The sequence below is a fragment of the Ursus arctos genome, unplaced genomic scaffold (assembly GCF_023065955.2).
Source record: "Ursus arctos isolate Adak ecotype North America unplaced genomic scaffold, UrsArc2.0 scaffold_15, whole genome shotgun sequence".
NCBI classification, from domain to species: Eukaryota; Metazoa; Chordata; class Mammalia; order Carnivora; family Ursidae; genus Ursus; species Ursus arctos.
Window position 1 is genome coordinate 24,596,256 of NW_026622819.1, and position 20,547 is coordinate 24,616,802.

Genomic DNA, 20,547 nt, shown 5'->3' on the forward strand with positions numbered 1-20,547 from the left:
GGCTGTAAGCTGAACAATTCTAAGGGTTCACATGGGGCTGGCGCAAATGAGTGCCAAGCAGACTGAGTGGAAAGGTCTCACTGAACACCCAGGACATTCAGAAGGGACTCCAGAAGGATCACGCTTTTGCAGTAGGCCTAAACCAGCCCTTGAGGAAAGACTGTTCTAGACCTGGCCTAATGGAGCTTAAAAACAAAGTGATGCAGAAGTAACTCAATTGCCTACCAAAACAAATTTCAACACTCTTTAAAGAAAAACAACAGAATCCAGCACTCAACAACATAGCACTCACAATGTCCAGCAACCAATAAAAATTACTAGGCCCTGTAAAAACGTGACCCAAACCAAGGGGGGGAAAATTCAACAACAGTGAACCAAATCAGACATGACCCAGAAATGACATAGAATTAGCAAAGATTTTAAAACAGCTATTTATAAATATCTAAATAATTTAAAGGAAAACATGAATGCAATGAAGAGAAAGTAAGAGCTATTTTTTTAAAAGAATAAATGATCTGGAAGTGCCATTTTGCATTTTGTGATTCACTCTGAAAAACTAGGGACTTGAAAGAAAACTGTCAAATAAAAAAAGGTTGGTACCATGAATTATTAGTAAACTGAAGTCACCTCCTATATTAAAATAATAATAATATTTTCCATAAAAACCCTAGCAAATCAGCTTCCACAAAAGAAAAATGATCATTGCATTCGATTTCCTGGGTAACCTTAAAAAGGAAAAGAAATATATTTGGGGCCCTATTAGACTTTAAAACCTAAGAGTATAAAAGAAAAATGTAACTCAATAATAAATGAAATTCTATTATTTCAATTTCTAGTGTTAAGCCCATACCTACATTTAATGTTAAGAAATGATTAAAATAGTTACTTGATGAAGCTTTATCGCATAACCGGTTTTAACAGGCACTCTGGAGCCAGACTGGTAAGCTTTGAATTCCAACTTGGTCATTTTCTAGCTTGCAACCCTGGGCAAGGTTTCTTAACTTCTCTATTCCTCTGTTTCCTCATCTGTAAAGTCAAGATTAACAATTCTACCCACCTCATCAGGTTATTATGAGGATTAAATGAGCTAAAGACATATCAAGTTCTTAGAACAGAGCCTGGTACACAGTTAACACTCAGCAAATGTTAGCTATTATCACACGCAGAATCGGCACTGTGACAGAAAGAACTTCACGTATTCATAATGCCCTAAAAATCATATTTGGTACTAAGAATACAAACGTAAGTAAGACATTTCTAACTCTGAAAAATTTTTAAATCAGGTAAAAGAAACATCCATAATATAATTAGTTATCCTGGCAAGAATAAGATGTGTAGGATCATAAAAACCATATGAACAAGGAGCCCAGAGGGAGTAAGAAATTATCTGGGTTTGATGTAAGGGGCATTTCTACAGTAGGAGAAAGAACTTTCAAACTACATCTTGAAATCCCTCAGGAATCAACATCCTATGAAAGGAAGAGGAAGGGCGCCTGGGTGGTTCAGTAGGTTAAGTGTTTGCTTTCAGCTCAGGTCATGATCTCAAGGTCCTGGGATCGCACCCCAAGGCGGCGGGCTCCCTGCTCAGCGGGGACACTGCTTCTCCCTCTGCCCCTCCTCCCCCCTCACACTCTCTCTCCCTCAAATAAATATTTTTTTAAAGAAAGAAAAGAAAGAAAGGAAGAGGAGCCTGCATTACAGGCAAAAGAAACAACCAAGTGGAAAGGCAGCAATGATATGCAGAATATAACGAGCCCTGGAATGGAGTCACACATCTTTCACAGGTGCTACGATTTTCATTTTTTAAGTTTGTACCAACCCATTACCTCCCCCAAAAAATGCCTGCCTGCCGTACCTTTCACCAGACAGTTTGGGGTTTGTGTTTTCTAGTATCACTGGCATGAGGTACGCAGCCTAACACACTAAGCAAGAATTGGCTAGGTTGTGTTTTCTGACCTTCTTCTGACTTTTGGAAATTTAAATAAACATAAAATAATCAATAGCCGAATTTATGTAAAAGCCCATAAATAATAGTTCAACTTTAAAATTAACTAACTATGCTTATAATAATTTGTCAATTATCAAAGTAGTGCTTTTGCCTGGCAACTCACTAGTCAAACAGAAGGGTATTCCGTGCCTCAGAGAATATCTTGGCTATCTATAGAGTTCCAAAAGTGGGGGGCTGGGGGGGAGGATCAAGATTATTCTGGCAAGTCCACAGTTAAACATCTCTTTGCAGACTGAAAACACAAAATCCCTCTAATGCTGCTATACAATGATTTTTTTTTCCTCATGGGAAATGAATGGGATTAGCAATTTACAACTTACTGTTTATTGTACTGAAGTCATACTAAGATTTACCCACTCTATCCACAATTAAATCTTATATAATACAACAAATGGAACAAGTAATGGTTACAAAGTTCCTATGAGAAATTCTCAATTCCCAATATGCTACTTTACAATTCAGTATTGCTACTAAAAATGAGAAGAGCCTAAACACAGACCCACCTTCAAATACGGTGTTCTATGATTGGACCTTCTTATGGGCTACAGTTTCTGCCCCAGAAGAAGTAATAAAAAAGGGCTCAAACATCATCTCCCTTTGCAGTAATTCACTCAAAGGGAGCAATCTCACCTGCTCACTCCAATACAAATGTTATTCAGACCTCCTCAGATATATGAAAAAATGAAGAAATCTCATATGCAGAAGGCTGAAACAGTGTGGGTAAAACGCAGATGTTGTTCAATACTTTTCTTGGCACCCCAAAAAAAGGTACAACGAAATAAATGAGTGGTGAAAGTGTCTTGGCATCCTGACATTTCTGCCGTTTGTTTTAAAAAATAATAATAAATTAAGCTAAATCCAAAGAATAAAGTCACCTCTTAAATTAGCATACTTAAGACACCACTATAAACTGGGATGGGGGTAGCTGGATGAGTGAATATACAATAAATGTTTAAACTATCACCTAAGCTGCTTCAATTTAAGCAGACTATCAGATACCTTTTAAATACTTTGCAATAAATGCCTGATGACTTTAAGTGTTCAGAACTCTAGATTTAAAGATGTTACTGTGATCCATATTGCTATTCATCAGCTCCTAAATTATTCAGGATGTGAAAGGATTTTATAAGTTATACAAGCAAATTAAAATGTATAGAAAGTATTTGCAGTTCACTTTTTTGTAAAGGAAATTGTGAGAAGTACATACAGAGAAGAAATGGTTATTTACGCCCACTGCCCAACAATTACTTCAGAGAAAATGACATACTGAGAGGTACACCTTAATATTCTGCTGCGAAAAAACTTCGATATTCCTTGACGTGTAACAACCAAAAGCATCTTTGTTCATAAATCTGGAAGTCTAGTGACACCTTGTGACCAAACTCATCAACTACATGTCAAGATTTCAGAAAATCACAGTAAGTAGTCTTTGTCTCAAATATATGTGTATTTATTAATTTTTAAATTAATGAGACATATAAGTGCTTATAATATACTGGTAGTATGAGCATGTATAAATGTATAGTGTAAGTAATGGTAATATGAACCCCTGGGTACCGCCACCCTCAGGTAAACAAGATCCATCTGTCAGACCTTAGGCACCCACGTGCACCTTCTCTGCCTCACAGGTAACCGGCAGACCAACATGCTCTCTTCTACATACAGACTCTCGCCTCCTCTGCACATATCCGCCAACAATACAGCACAGTACCACAGTCCTGGCAAGCGGCAGCAGTCCCAGGCTTAGCTGCAGGAGGACAGACAGGCCCACCAATTTTACCTCTCTGTAGCCCCTCTGAACAAGAGCACTTCCTTCCATCTCCATCTCATTATTACTCTTCAAAGGCCTAATCCAAGTTCTACTTCCTCTTCCAACAACTAACACTCCCAAGGATTCCTCTTTTCTCGGAGCTACTGCACTTTCAGAGCACCGTATTGCTAAACCCTCATCTCTTACCAAATTATTAGAAATACACAATTTTTGGGATGCCTGGGTGGCTCAGTTGGTTAAGCACCTGCCTCCTGCTCAGGTCATGATCCCAGGGTCCTGGGATCGAGCCCCGCATCGCGCTCCCTGCTCAGCAGGGAGCCTGCTTCTCCCTCTGCCTGCCGCTGCTTGTGCTCTGTCTGTCAAATAAATAAATAAAATCTTAAAAAAAAAAAAAATACACAACTGCTCCCCAAATGCACTTTAAGATGTTTCAGTATGGAAGCACTTCAAGTTTCACAGCACCTCTGTCAGTAAAGCTGCAATAACTGGTATCTGATATTACTCATTACCTGGAACCAACTTAACATCTTCAGAATTTAATATTCAACAAGCTGGCTGCAGAACTGTACAATTAAAAAGTCAAAATGGTAAATGCTATGTTGTGTATGCTTTACCACAATAAAAAAAAATGCTTTAAAAAAATCAGCAAGCTATCCATACTTTCATCAGGCAAGAAGTAGATGCTTTCTTATAAAGAAATGTGCTTTTTTTTCTCCTTCTCTCATTCTGAATTCTCTACTTTTAGGCTAAAATTACAGGTCATTCCTAATGTATGTCAGGAACACATGACTAAGGTGCTACAGGTGCTGTAGGACTAAGGTCCTACAGATAGGCGAGCACTGATGGCCCCCTAAACATCGCAGGATATTGCTTTAAAACCGTTCTGAGCAATTAGCCTCGCAGTTTACCCAAATTCCTAATTCAAATGGACACTCGGAATCATTTACTGAGAACAAAGTGGCCTGGGATGGACTCACAGCATGAGTGAGAAGTCCTAAGGCTTCTGAGGCTTTGGGGTTGCTTGTTTCCACAGCTTAACACAGCCTATCCAATATAAGGTAGCGTGAGATAGTTTCTGATGTATTTAAATACTTCTGAGAAAATCGTCCAGACTTCTGCCATCTTTTCACTCTCCAATCAGGTGAGAAGAGTGCAACAGCCCAACTTGGTTCAATTAGCACTTATATCGAGTACTGAACAAGATACAGCCACCTTATATGTTGAGAGTCAACCTTCCTGCACTCCATACTCCTTGTATGCCATACCTGCATGACAGACATATAACCTGTCAAAGGAAATCCCAATGCACCATTAGCACATATGATGTAAGTTTGTATAAAGAGGTGGCTGATGGACAGAGGGGTCTGAAACATCCCCACAGTGCTAACTGGCACCGAAGTGGGTATCAGTAACATTAACACAAGACCCAACTACATTCCATAAAAGAACACCACTCTGACCTACCTGCCAAAAAAATTAACTACAACTTTGAAAAAGCCTGCTTTTAGCCAGTTGGGAACTTAACTACAAATTCCAATATGCACTACCAGAAGTGGTAATGGGCCAACAGGAGCATGACCCAAAGATTGCTTAGGTGATCTCCAGAGGAAGTACAAAATGATCCATCAGGGTACAGTGAGAAATTATTAGCACTTCTATTTTTATCTGAAAAAATATTTGCTAATATTTAACATATGGAGTTAAAGCCCTGAGTCTCTGTTAAATGGCCATTGTCACCAATAGACATTAAGTGGAAGGCTAACCCAAAGAAGGTTGACAACATGCTGGGCAATGTGACATATAGTATTGGTAGGTGCTAAGCAAGAATCTAGTTTATAACCAAACAAATCCTGATCAAATGGGCAAAGTAATTTTAAAAGATTCCTGCAAAAGAAATTATAATTGAACATAGCACCAAGGGGGAAAGGGGGTTGAGTTAAAGTTTCTCTTACTCAATGAAGTAAAAAGAACCTTTATTAGAACATCTACAAGAGGATGGCCAAAAGAGAAAAACTGCAAAATTAATCAAAACTATCTTGTGAATAAGCCTGTTTTCTATCAGTAACAACAAAGAATGAACACTGCCCTAAGTGTAAAGTGCCCACTGTTGCCCTATTAGCTAAGAATGGAATATATGTATTCAATCTTAAATAAACAAAGATGCAAAACTCACAGTTTTTTACTGAGAGAACATCTTATAATAGGATTATTTTTAGAAACTATAAGTTAAAAAAAACTGTAAGTGAGAAAAAAATGACGTTAATTACCAATCTAACAACATCCATTATGTTTTTAAAAGTTAAAGAACAGTATGTTTGAACATGAACTAATACATGTACACAGAAGCGATGTTCTATGTAACAGTAAAGAGGAAGAGCAAGAGAACTTACGTCCTATATTCCACACTTAGGTCCTATACTAGGGCTCTCTACCTAGATTAGACAAATACACAAATAACTTTCAGTGCTGTCAACCAAGTATTTCAGGTTCTCCTTCCTGGCTTCACTTTCCTATCTCCTTAACATTAGGGGAAGCCACGTGACTTGCTCTGACCAATGAAACTGGAACCATGTGTCCTCTCTGAACAGAAACTATGAGCCTGAATGATTGGCTATGCTCATCTTCCTTTTACAATAGTGACAGACAGTGCTCCAGATGGTGGCAGCTCTATCTGCCTGCCTGGCTGCCAAAGTGAGAATGAAGTGGCCTGTGACTACTTATGACATGAGTGAAAGTCACCTGTTGTTTAAAGCCACTGAGGTTTGAGGGTTGTCTGTTATCACAGATTAACTGAGTCTACCCAGTGTAAGGTAGCATGAGGTTATTATGATAAAAAATGGTGGAAGCTCTAAGGAAGAATATTACGTTTCACTGAACATCTATCTGCTCAGTCTTGTTAAAACGGGGTGAAATTTTAAAAACCACTATTTTCCCCATTCAGTGACTAATAACTTTCAAGTCGGCCTAAATAACTAAACAAGCTTTTGGCCATTTTGTGTAAGTTCCTCTCAAAAGAATTTAAAGCTTTTAGAAAAGTCTTTTAAACAGAACTTAGCTTTTAGTTTACACACAAAATCTTACCACTAAGTAATTCAATCCAGTTCTGGACCGTTTCTGGAGGCTGAGTCTCCTTAACATGCTTTAGAGCTTCATCAAGAAGAACATCCCCTGTTGGAGCATCTGACTTACAGATCACCTAAAATGTAAGCAATAAGAATGAAATGATCCACTAATTCTTTCTTCCGACCATCTCTTTAAATGAAAAACTTAAACAATTATACAAACAGTTCATTATACTTAAAAGTCCCTAGTGTGTTCGTGCAGTGTCAAGGTTCAGATTTTAAATTAATTCTCTACTAAGAAATCCAACATTAAAAAAAAAAAAGAAAGAAATCCAACATTTATACCTAACCAGATTAGCCACTATCATGAATGAAAATAAAGTTAGTGTGCAAGAATTTGTAAAGCAAAAGGCTAGAACAGTTTTTACTCACTGTTAATTCTTTTCATTGCTAAACCTTGGGCTAATCAAGAAATTCATTTTTTAAACATTTATTAGTTACAGAAATAAACTCAATTATATGCAATTGCATACTCAATTCAGTATATGATAAAGGTGGCATTTTACAGCAGTGAAGAAATTAATTTTTCAATAGATGTTATTGAAACAACTGGTTAACCAATTAGAATTAAAAATTAAGTAAGACTTGGCTCCTCAGAGCTTATACCACAATGGAAGATAAAGATTTAAATACAAAATATAATTTGGGGGGGTGAGAAAGTTTTTTCAAAATTGTGGCAACTAGCAAAAACCTTGAAAATACCAACAGGTCTGGTAACAAAACAAAAATTTTTTTTTTTTAAGATTTTATTTATTTATTTGACAGAGAGAGAGACAGCCAGCGAGAGAGGGAACACAAGCAGGGGAAGTGGGAGAGGAAGAAGCAGGCTCATAGCAGAGGAGCCTGATGTGGGGCCCGATCCCATAACGCCGGGATGACGCCCTGAGCCGAAGGCAGACACTTAACCGCTGTGCCACCCAGGCGCCCCTGGTAACTACGAAACTTTTTAAAGCTAAGATGGATACAGAATCCATCTAGAAGTAGAAAAACACAAAGCCGGGGAATAAGAGAAGAAAATGCTGTAGGGGCACCTGGGTGGCTCAGTTGGTTAAGGGTCTGCCTTCAGGTCAGGTCATGATCCCAGGGTCCTGGGATCCTTGCTCACCGGGGAGCCTGCTTCTCCCTTTCCCTCTGCCTACTGTTTCCCCTGCTTGTGCTCTGTCAAATAAATAAAATCTTAAAAAAAAAAAAAGAAAAAAGAAAAGAGGAAGGAAGGTGGGTGGGAGGGAGGGAGGGAGAAAATGCTGCATACTGCTTTAGCCAAGTATTAGATATCTGCAGCCTTCACTGAGTTCTTGGCTAAGCAACAAATTTCTAGTTTAAATTCTAGAATATCAAATTTTAATCTGTTATATTACTTTATGTTAGCTATTAAAATGTCATACAATTTTAAAATATTATTTTTTAAATGCAGCAGTTCTCCCTTAAACTTGTCTTCAACACATGTCCTTCACCTTTCTGCTCAATCTTCTGAAAGGCTAAAAAATATATAACGATATGTCTATTTCCGAGACAGCATGACCCAATAGGAAGATAATCATAATAACAAATGCAAGCCACAAAGCTTTTTAAATTTTTGTAGTTATATTAAAAAGGAAAAGAATTATGTGAAATTAATTTTAATATTATTTTACTTAACCCACTACAGTCAAAATATTAACATGTAATCAGTATTTTTAAATTGAGATATTTTACAGTCTTCCTTACCACGGTTAAGTTTTCAAAAATCCAGTGTGTTTTTATTCACAGCATGTCTCAATCTCACTAGCCACATTATAAGTGTCTGGCTCACAGACACATGTGGCTAGTGGCTACAGTGCTGGCAGATATAGAACATTTTCATCATCACAGAAAGTTCTACTGGACAGTACTACTCTGGGCCATGCTTTTAGTAAGGGGTCAGAGAGAGTAAGAAAAAAGGAGAACCTTGGCAGAAAAAAGTTGTCTGTTTATATAATGTGTTCATGCCACCACTTCTGACCTCCCACTTACTCCTTAAATTCACTGCAATCTGGCCTCAACACCCACCCTATGCCCACCCTCTGAGACACATCTTACATCATGTCACAATAACCTGGGTATGGGAGGATCCTTTTTTCTCATGAAATTCTCTCCCCTCAATCTCTAGGAGATGGGACTACTCTTCTCCATCACCTTTGCAATTACTCCACTCAATCTAGTTATCTTTCACTTGGATTAGGTTTCCTAACTAGTTTTCCCAAACTAGTTTCAATCCATTCTCCTTACTGATATTTTTAAAAGGCAAGTCTTACATATTATCTCAAGGTTTCTGCTTAAAACTCTTCAATGCCTCAGAGTAGTTCTAAACCCCTTAACAAAATTCAGCAATCTGTGGCTCACTAATAAATATGCTCTGCCCACACCTTTAATTTCTATTTAGTGTACTGCACCTTAGAGGGGAACCTCATTCTTAAAGATGAACAGTTAACCAAGAATGACAAGATACTGAAAGAAAACCCTCAATGTCAAAGAAACCAAAAGACAGAAAGAACAAACTTGAAGGAACAGATAAAAGAAATTTTCAAAAAGAGCCACAATATTCTTAGAGACTTAAAAGAAGATATTACATCCATGAAATAAGAGGTCGTGATAAAACAAAACAAAACACAAGAAAAGGCTCCTGGAAATCAAAAACATTAGAACCACATTAAAAAAAACTCAAAAGAGGGTTAAAAAAAGGTAAGGAAGGCCAAGAGAATGCCAATTATATCTTAATAAAGCTAGGAAACTAAGAAACAGAAAGAAAAAAGACTAGTCAAGAGGTACACATCAAACTTAAAGTTCTAGAAAATAGAGCAAAGATGTAAGAAATAGAAGAAAACTTTATAAAACCAAAACTCAACATTTCTAGATTGAAAGAACCCATGCATAACAAATTTTAATGTATATGCTGCCAAAGTGAGCACAGAATAATGAATTTTAACAGACCCACATCAAGGCATATTCGTACAATATCGGAACACCGGGGATAAAGAGAAGATCTGAAATGCTTCCAGACAGGAAAACAGGTATCACACAAAGAATGAAAATCAAAAGGGCACCAGATTTTAACAGCAACTTACTCTGTATACTAGAGGACAATGGGGAAATGACTTCAAAATTCTGTGGGAAAATAATTTAAATCTAACATTCTATTCCCAAACTGTCAAACGAAAATGAGGTAAAGAAATTTTCAGGCCTGCAAAGCCTCAAAACATTTTCCTCCCACAAGGACAGAAAAAAAATTTCCAGAAACAGGGGGTTTAAAGCAGTAAAATGAGACAGGAGTCCCAACAGAATCAAACCATAACCAGTCCAGACTGAAGCACAAGGCAAATTCTAATGGAGTTACCGGATGTATTTGAACATCTGAAAATTAATGCTAGTTTTTCTCAGGGGGAGCACATAAGAAAAAAAAGGTACAGAGAAAAGATTTTTTAAGAAGAAAATTATTAAAACTCTAGGGGAAAAAAATGAGGGGCGCCTGGGTGGCTCAGTTGCTTAAGCGTCTGCTTTCGGCTCAGGTCATGATCCCAGGGTCTTGGGACTGAGCCCCACGTTGGTCTCTTTGCTCAGCGGGGAGCTTGCTTCTCCCTCTCCCTCTGACTACCGCTCCCCCTGCTTGTGGGCTCTCTCCTGTCAAATAAATAAATAAAATTTTTTTTAAAAAATAAAAGAAAATATCATAGGATATAACCAAACTCTGAAGGGTTAACATAACTGTAATAATATAAAACAATCGTTATGGTTTTACAAAAAATTATGACATAACTCTATCAGGAACATTGGGGGGAGAGATGAGTGAGTAGTATTAAGAGAGCCAAATGTTCAACTTTTTTTTTTTTTCTCTCATCTTTTCTAGTAGAAAGTTAACAGCATTTTAAAGTGATTTATCAACAGACGGCAGGGGAAACCTGGTTGGCTCAGTCAATAGAGCATGTAACTCTTGATCTTGGGGTTGTGAGTTCAAGCCCCAAGTTGGGTGTAGAGATTACTTAAAAATAAAATCTTAAAAAAAAGAGATGGCAGTATAACCTCATTTAGAAATATGGACATATCAAAATCATTAGCCATCAAGGAAATTCAAATCAAAACCACACTGAGATAGCACCTTACGCCAGTTAGAATGGCAAAAATAGACAAGGCAAGAAACAACAATTGTTGGAGAGGATGTGGAGAAAGGGGATCCCTCCTACATTGTTGGTGGGAATGCAAGTTGGTACAGCCACTCTGGAAAACAGTGTGGAGGTCCCTTAAAAAGTTAAAAATTGAGCTACCCTATGATCCAGCCATTGCACTACTGGGTGTTTACCCCAAAGATACAGACGTAGTAAAGAGAAGGGCCATATGCACCCCAATGTTCATAGCAGCAATGTCCACAATAGCTAAATCGTGGAAGGAGCCGAGATGCCCTTCAACAGATGACTGGATTAAGAAGTTGTGGTCCATATATACAATGGAATATTACTCAGCTATCAGAAAAAATGAGTTCTCAACATTTGCTACAACATGGACGGCACTGGAGGAGATAATGCTAAGTGAAATAAGTCAAGCAGAGAAAGACAACTATCATATGATTTCTCTCGTCTATGGAACATAAGAACTAGGATGATCAGTAGGGGAAGAAAGGGATAAAGAAAGGGGGGGTAATCAGAAGGGGGAATGAAACATGAGAGACTATGGACTATGAGAAACAAACTGAAGGCCTCAGAGGGGAGGGGGGTGGGGGAATGGGATAGACCAGTGATGGGTAGTAAGGAGGGCACGTATTGCATGGTGCACTGGGTGTTATACGCAACTAATGAATCATCGAGCCTTACGTCGGAAACCGGGGATGTACTGTATGGTGACTAACATAATATAATAAAAAACCATAAAAAAAAAAGAAATATGGACATAAATGCCAAAAGTTATAACTAAGAGAGCTATAGCAAGTTGAACAATGATCCCCAAGAGGTGCTCAGGTCCTAACCCCTGGAACCTAATCCCCAGTAAATCTCTGTAGATGAGATTACTTTAAATTAGATATGGAGATGATGGGGCACCTGGATGGCTCAATTGGTTAGGCGTCTGACTCTTGATTTTTGCTCAGGTCATGATGTCAGGGTCAGGCTCCATGCTCAGCGGGGAGTCTGCTTCTCTCCCTCTGCCCCTCTCCCACGCAAGCCCACGCTCTTCCTCTCTTTCCCTCTAATAAATAAATAAATAAATCTTTAAGAAAAAATTAGATATGGAGATGAGATCATCCTGGATTGTCAAGAGGGGCCCCCAATGCAATGAAAACATCCTTATAAAAGACACACAGAAGAGAAGGCAGCATAAAGACAGAACAGAGAGAGAGAGATGTGGCCAAAAGTGAAGGAAATGCTGGAGCCACCACAAGTTAGGGAGAATTAAGGAACAGAATCTTCCTTAGAGCCTTCTAGGAGAGCACAGCATATGCTGGCCTCCAGAACTATGAGAGAATACATATCAGTTGTTTTAAGCCTTCAAGTTTGTTGTAATTTGTTAAGGTGACCCTGAAAAACTAATACAAGGACAGAAAATGACTGCCTCTCAGGAGCAGGACTAAGGAGTGGGGAAAAGTGAATAGAAGATGGCTATTTTTTGTTATAAGCCTTTTACAATTTGATTTTACAACTATTATATATGTATTACCTTAATGAAATCAATAATTATTTTATTTCAATAAATTAAATCACACTGGAGTGTTTTTCCAAAGGACTTACCAACCACCTAGTTAAGGTCACACAAATAGACTAAAACAGAAAGCCCATGCAGGCAGGGAACATGTCTCTTGGTCTCCACAGTATAGGGTAGACTTAAGCATTAAATAAATATTTGATGAAGAAATAAATGAACAAAAGAGCAAATAATTTGCTGATAACCAACACAAAGCTGGTTCTTGTTCCCACAAAAAGAACTAGTATCAAAATATTTTCACTTTAGATCAGGGCTTGGTAACATTAATGCAAAACTTTTTATAATTACTATAATTAGTAGCAACCTCTGTGTATATTTCATTGATAACTATAACACATTAAGGGTTTTTTTTCCTCTGCATAAATCTATGGCTGAGAATAAAATGGAATAAAAAAATTGTATTCTGCTTTATGATATAGTTCTCTAAAAGAGAATTTTAACACCAACATCATACCAGCTCATTTAACTCTACTTTGAATGACTAGATTAAATTTTAAAATAGCATGAGCAGTACGTTCTGCTATACAATGTTTACTCTGCAAAGAACTTTCAAGAAAGCCATTAATGTGACTTTCTTTCCTATAGGATTATGGCGTATCAACAAAAAAATGTTCAGTTCTAACCTAAAACTTTGTAGGTTTCATTAAGATGTTGTATTAAAGGAAAAAAAAACAGTTTTGAAACACCACGGCCCCAAGAAACACAATGACAGATTAGAAGAGAAACAGTCTTGAGTATCTGAGATTGAGGATGGAGTTAAAAATTCTAATAACTAGCCAAAAAAAACTATTTACACAGACCTTACAGTAGAGAAGGTAGAGATCTAAAAAGTATTCAGATTCTGCTAAAAAGCCCAACAGCCTACGGATAGTTAACCTGCACGATAATACCTTTTGAGTTTGAAACAAAGTTATGTCAAGTCTTTCCAAAGTATGGCATGGCTTTCAGAAGGAGCAAATGAAGTCTGGAGTCTTTTTGAATATGCCGATGCAGGGACCAGTGAGTCTCACAATGAATTTATTACATTAGTCATTATGTACAAAGAACCAAGAAACCAAGAATGCAAAAAAGACATGGAAATATGATTTCCGATAAAGTCTTAACTTTAAAATCAACTTCTTTAATTCTTTAAAAATCTATTAGTAGAAACTTTCATTTTTAGTCAGCACAAACTTTTTAAAAAGGATATGTTATTTTGCACTCCTCTTACCTTTCTTGTTAACAGACTTTTACGTCTCATTCCACAAGCCTCTAGTTGTAACCTTCCTCTGAGTGCTAATTCAATTAACATACAGCCACGTAATCCAGATGATATACAGTCATTCCAAAATGATGTGTAACCCTAGTTAAAATAAAAGGTGGGGGGGAGAAAACAAAAGAGCTAGTTTACTTTGAATTCAGATTCAAAAATAGAAATAACCTTAGCCAAAGTTGTTTTTGGTGCCTTTTACCTTTTGTATCTTTTCATAATTATAATTTTAAATAAAATACTAAAAAATTATAATTATTATACATTACTGATCTAGATTTTTCAGGTGTTTATTGTCTTTTCACCACTAATCCTTACATGCAGATAAACAAATAACTTTGGAAGTCAGAGGTTTAAAAAGATAATGTCTATCACTCTTCATTAAAGTTACATGCTTACAAGGCTCTTGCAGATTGCAAGGACCTGGGCTTATTCAGTTAACCCCTAATGATAGCGGTTTATCATTAGTATGTGTGGGCAAGTTTAAAAAGCTCAGGAAAAACAATCTAGCCCAATGTGGCCTCACAGAGAATTAAAACATCATTTATTCAATGCTTTTTAGTATAAAAACACAAAGCTAATTATGATAGAATACATCAGGAAATTTATGTGAGGGCCCATGCCTAAAGTTCTGAATAATAAGCATTGTAAAGTTATCAGATGCACACACCTCCCCGCCCCCCAAGAGAAATTTAAGGGCAATATCCAAGGTGGAAGAACAACCAGACACAATGAGACTGATGGACATCCAGAGATCTGGGGGATACTCAAATCAACCGGATAAAGTCTGGGCACTTTTTCAGTGAATAACTGGAGTTTTCCAAACTATGAAGCCATGAACTCTGCCATCTACCAATTTAAAGTATCCAACTCAGGAAAAAGCAGAACTTGGTTCTCAGAACAAGGTAACATATAATCGTGGTAGGAGGGAGAGCAGGCCAAGCAATTCTGTGAAGAACATTCTGTGAACAACAGACAGCCTAGGATTAGGGAGAGGCCTAGACCCTTGATTCTGTCACTCTCTCAAGGTCAATCTTGGTTTTGCCAGGTCACAGTGGTCAGCCTGTGTATCTGAAGATGACTGACTGACCATCAAGATCCATGGGATTCCACTACTGACACAGGGACTTAAATTAGCGTAATGAAGCTACCACTCCTGAGGGAAAAGGCTTTAGGAAAGCAAGAATTTAGATTAAGGGAGCCACAAAGGGATAAACAAAATAGGGATTTAAAGAGGCCAATTTAAATATGAGGCAGGGGAAGCAGAAACTGACTGGATTTGGGAGAATACTTTTAAACTTAACAAATGGTAGGGGTCTGATTAAGACTGCCACAGGGAGCCTGCTTCTCCCTCTTCCTCTGCCCCTTCCCCTGCTTGTACTCTCTCACTCTCTCAAATAAATGAATAAAATCTTTTAAAGTAAGACTGCCAGAGGTTTAGCGAAGTGGTTAGTGAGACCAGTAAGTTACAGAGGTTAGGTAAAATCCATGGCTTGTGTACCCATGCCAATTACAGTCCTGAGAAGCCTGGGAATAGATGCCACATGAAATTGAAGTTATAGATGTCTGGCTTCTACTGACCTGGACATAGAGCTGGAGCTCCCAGGTAAGCCTTTACAAACGGTAAACAACAGAACACACCTCGTGAAGGAGTAATGCATGTGGACAGTACCACACCCTGTCTCTGCCTACAAGCCTGGAAATTCTGGATGAACAGTACTGAAAAGCCCACATTTGCTAGCAGAGGATGAAATATGTCTCAACCTCAACTGCTCCCAAAGTAATGGTATACCCAGAAAGGTTAGCAAAATGGAGTCTTTAATAATAGACTTTAAAGATCCACATTTAAGTGAATAGCTTTTGGGCATTACCACTAAAAGACATACACTGAAACAGAATTAAATTCACATGGGAAAGCTGACAAATGAGCATGGACAGTTCTGTAGCAAAACATGATCAGGAATTAACCAGGTTGGGGGAGGGAAGAGAGAGAGAGGAGGAGGAATACTAAAAAGGGCAAAATTAATTTTAAAAATTTGAATGGTATAACTGGATCAGATGACAAAGCTATCCCTGAAATTAAGTATATTAGAGGAAAAGCAGTAGACTGTACATAAGTCAAGTGAATCTGGCTGTGACGTAGACTAGAAAGATTCTGCAGTGAATTCATGCCCCAACACACGTACGACAGACCACCAGTGGTGACAAAATTACTCAAAGTTAAAGTGCTAAGGAGCCCTTTAGTCTTTTCATTTCTAATGCTAATCTTAAAACTACACCATATCAATCCCAAAACATACATTTTAAAAGCTTACAGTCTCTATATGGATGATGAATATTAACTAAATCTATTTTGGTAAGCATTACACAATATTCAGAAATCAAACCATCATGCTCTACACCTTAGATTTACACAGCGATGTATTTGCCATTTTTCTCAATAAAACTGTTGGGGCGGAAAAGTTAAGTATCTCTAAAATTGGGATGCATTTCAATATAAGATTGTACCTTAAAGGAAATGTCATATTATAGCTATTGAGCTAACCTAAACCCACGGAAGAGAGAACAGACATGTGGCATAGGCCCCACACGTCTAGAGCAGTGTAGTAATGAATTAGGGTCCAACCTGTCAGTTACACGGAGTACTTTAAAACTTCGTACAAGACTGGATAACCATATCCAGGCATGCCACCAATCTACCTACCTACCTTGTTAAAAGATTTTATAAGGGCAGGTCAAAAGCAACCACTGCCCAGAAATAAGTCAAGCAGAGAAAGACAACTATCATATGATTTCTCTCATCTATGGAACATAAGAACTAGGATGATCGGTAGGGGAAGAAAGGGATAAAGAAAGGGGGGTAATCAGAAGGGGGAATGAAACATGGGAGACTATGGACTATGAGAAACAAACTGAGGACTTCAGAGGGGAGGGGGGTGGGGGAATGGGATAGACCGGTGATGGGTAGTAAGGAGGGCACGTATTGCATGGTGCACTGGGTGTTATACATAACTAATGAATCATCGAGCCTTACATCGGAAACCGGGGATGTACTGTATGGTGACTAACATAATAAAAAATCATTAAAAAAAAAAAAAAAAAAAGCAACCACTGCCCAAAGGATATTGTCCTCAGACAAACCATTACCCCCTGAAACAAATTACAAGAGCCTGTAGTCCAGTTAGGACAGTTACATAGTCAGGGCATGTTGAGTTTGTGCACCCATAAAAATTTACTTCATCTGTTAAGCAGAGCAAGCCAGGCACATTAAGAATAACAGTTTAAACAGGTGAGGAAGACCTGGCAATTTAAAGCAGTTTATGATTTGGCTCAAAAGGCACAACTATATACATTTGTAACCACGCTGTGAGAAGGTAAAGAAGCCCCGATAATGATTACGTATCCAGTGACACCACACAGCTCTTGCACTTGGAAGTCAATAATCATTTCAGATCCCTAAATGGGTTTGAGATTCTACCACCAGCAATGGAATATTTTCATGCCTGTGGTGGGTCTAAGGATAGGTACTCAAAGTTCAGAGTCACACTACGGGAAGCCCACTGGCCAGACAATCTACCTACTGATGAAGCAGCAGAAGCTGCACTAAGAATACCAGCAGCCACAGGACCTTGAGGATGCCCCCCCACTCGCTGTGGAAGCAACAAACGGGGGTTAGAAGACCACAAGAAAACAATTTTGGGGCCCTACAAGTTTGTGATGAGAAATCAGTTCCAATATTTTCAGACATAAGGATGGGAGAGGCAGAGATATTCCAAGCCGAGATACCCCATAAAATCCAGAGAAACATGACTTCATTTGGTTCATGAGTCCAAAACAAGAGGGGACATACAAGCATAGAGGATGCGGTAAAGCATCTGCCTTCGGCTCAGGGCATGATCCCTGCGTTATGGGATCGAGTCCCACATCAGGCTCCTCCGCTATGAGCCTGCTTCTTCCTCTCCCACTCCCCCTGCCTGTGTTCCCTCTCTCGCTGGCTGTCTCTCTGTCAAATAAATAAATAAAATCTTAAAAAAAAAAAAAAAAGACCCCCAATATGGTCATACTGATGAGCTGGGATACTAGAAAATCGAAAACGGGAACATTTAAAGATATCATGTGCAGCTCACAAGGCCTCCAACAAAACTAAGAAAAGAACACAAGAGACAAGGAATCCAAGGGCCCTGGAAACTAACTCAAAGCACCTCTACTTGAATAACAACAAATAATAACCAGATAAGTAGAAATTTTCCCAAAGGGATGTAGGCTAAATTAATTACAGAGTCCTACTTCAATCAATCTTTTGTTGTTCAGAGTCCCTGGAATCACAGACTCACTCAGACAAATGGCCAAACTTTAGGGCAGACCTCCTGAGGTTGTGGAACAGAAACTGAGATAAATTACCTATATCATATAGTACACCATTCAGACGCAAGGAGCCACGAAGAATGAATGGTACAATAACAAATGAGGCAATGATCTCAGGGACATGCTCTGCAGACACAAGTCTTCCTTTGGTGGCAGTTCTAAGGTCTAAATTTAGAGGACAGAGACCACAAAAAGCCCAACGATGGTACATGTCTAAGCAACAACCTCCAACACAGCTTTTTCTCAGTCATAAGATGATATTTATTTGGATCTCTATTTGCTTGATTGCCTTTATTTCTCTCAAGTGGCTCAATTTGAATGGGGGAAAAGGGTGTTGTTTTATTGGGACCCTAAAAATGCAAACACTGAGTTCTCACCAATTAAGTTACAAGCTCCAGAAGTGCTTAATGAGAAGCTTTTTGTCAAGAATCAAGCCCACCGGGGCACGTGGGTGCTCAGTCAGTTAAGCGTCTATCTTCCATACCATGTTGAATTCTGGGGTGATCAATGTTTTTTAGAAATGGCTTTCTAAACAGACTTTCCTCAGCAAAAGAAAATGTCAGGTTACCAAAACATTTGGCGTTTACTACCAAACCCAATCCAAAAGTTGTACAAGTGAGACCTCTCTTGGTTCACATATACCCGATTTCGAAACTGTGCCCTCTTCTTCAGATTCTACAGAAAGGGGTGACTGTGTCCTGTCACATCTAATTGGACCAGGAAGGACAAATCAAAAGTTTCCCTCCTGGAATCTAACCTGGGGACACAGTCTGGGTCAGTCACATGTTTGGGCATGGGCACTGGCACATGAGTTCTAACTGACTGTGTGACTTGCAAAGCCACCGGATATTTTGTCCAAACAGTTTGAGAATGAAGGTAAACAGAAAGGAAAACAGAAGGGAAAAAAAAAAAAAAGGAAACAGAAGAGATATGCAGAACAGAAATGAGAGAACACACAACGTTGACGCAGACCAAGACATACAGAACAGACATACAGAGACAGACACAAATATAGAATAGCATCCTAACATCAGAACCTTCCTGTTTGGGCTGTACTCCTGAACACCTGCATCTCCTTATCTTAAACTACTTCGAAGGGATTTTTGTTCTAGCAAGCAAGTAACTTCTAATAAAGCTAAAAGGAATTTAATGAATTGACATTATGTATCTGACAAAGGTCTCTAAGTATAGAAACTACAACTAAAAGATTTACATAGGCCAACAAATATTGTGCAGGGCTAAAAAAATTCAAATTTGCATCCACTTAACTAGTCTGTTATGACGATAAGGGCATCTGCTTATTTCATAAATAAACAGTCCAATCCACCCGTGTTATCATTTGTAAGAGAGCAAATTAGGCTTATTAATGAAACAAATGCCACTTACAATTTAAGTAACACATTCCAACTAATCTCATCTAATTAGAAGCAAATTAAATCCTGATATTCCCAACCTTATGAAAGTAAAAAAACACACATACACGTAAAAAAAAAAAAAAAAAGACACACATTAAAAAAGTATTTACAGGGGCGCCTGGGTGGCACAGCGGTTAAGCGTCTGCCTTCGGCTCAGGGCGTGATCCTGGCTTTATGGGATCAAGCCCCACATCAGGCTCCTCCGCTATGAGCCTGCTTCTTCCTCTCCCACTCCCCCTGCTTGTGTTCCCTCTCTCGCTGGCTGTCTCTATCTCTGGCAAATAAATAAATAAAATCTTTTAAAAAAAAAAAGTATTTACAAACAGACAAATTCAAATTGAGGGACATTCTACTAAGTAACTGGTAAGAACTAAAGGAAATCATATCTAAAGAATTAAAGGAAAGAATGACAATGACTCAAGAAAGACAATGATTCATCAAATACAGAATCTCAGGAAAGAGATGAAAATTTTGTAGTTAGAATTAATAAGTGAAATGATAAGTTCACTAGAAGAGCTCAACAGATTTGAAATGCAAGAGAATCGAGGAACTTGATTTTGAAGAACAGGAAGAAAAAAGAAGAAAGAATGTCAAGTATACTTCAATTAAAAAAAAGAAGAGAAAGAAAATGAAGAAAGCCTCAGAGACTAAGGTCTTCAAAACTCCCAGAATAGGAGTAAAAGGAGCTGGGAGTAAAAGGAGTCTCAAAAAGAGAGAAGGCAGAAAAAGTAAAGCTAAAAATTTCCCGAACTGGGAAAATATTCATCTAAGATCCAAATGCTCAACAAACTCCAAACTGAATGAACATAAAGAGATCGTCAACCTAGAAACGTCAAACCGTTCAGAAAAATCTTGAAGGCAGCAAGACAAAACAATTTATCACATATAAAGGAACAACACAATCAGCAGTTAAC

At 38.2% G+C, this 20,547-nt stretch overlaps 1 protein-coding gene across 1 annotated transcript in view; it reads right to left on the bottom strand.

Annotated features, from left to right (window-relative positions):
* The window catches only part of GOLPH3 (golgi phosphoprotein 3), a 62,117-nt gene that overhangs the window by 4,987 nt on the left and 36,583 nt on the right, over positions 1–20,547 (bottom strand). Inside the window, exons 2-3 of the mRNA XM_026506756.4 lie at positions 13,815–13,946; positions 6,861–6,975 (exon numbers count right to left, since the gene is read on the bottom strand). Of these exons, the coding sequence (XP_026362541.1) occupies positions 6,861–6,975; positions 13,815–13,946 (247 nt within the window). The remainder of the gene's footprint in view (positions 1–6,860; positions 6,976–13,814; positions 13,947–20,547) is intronic.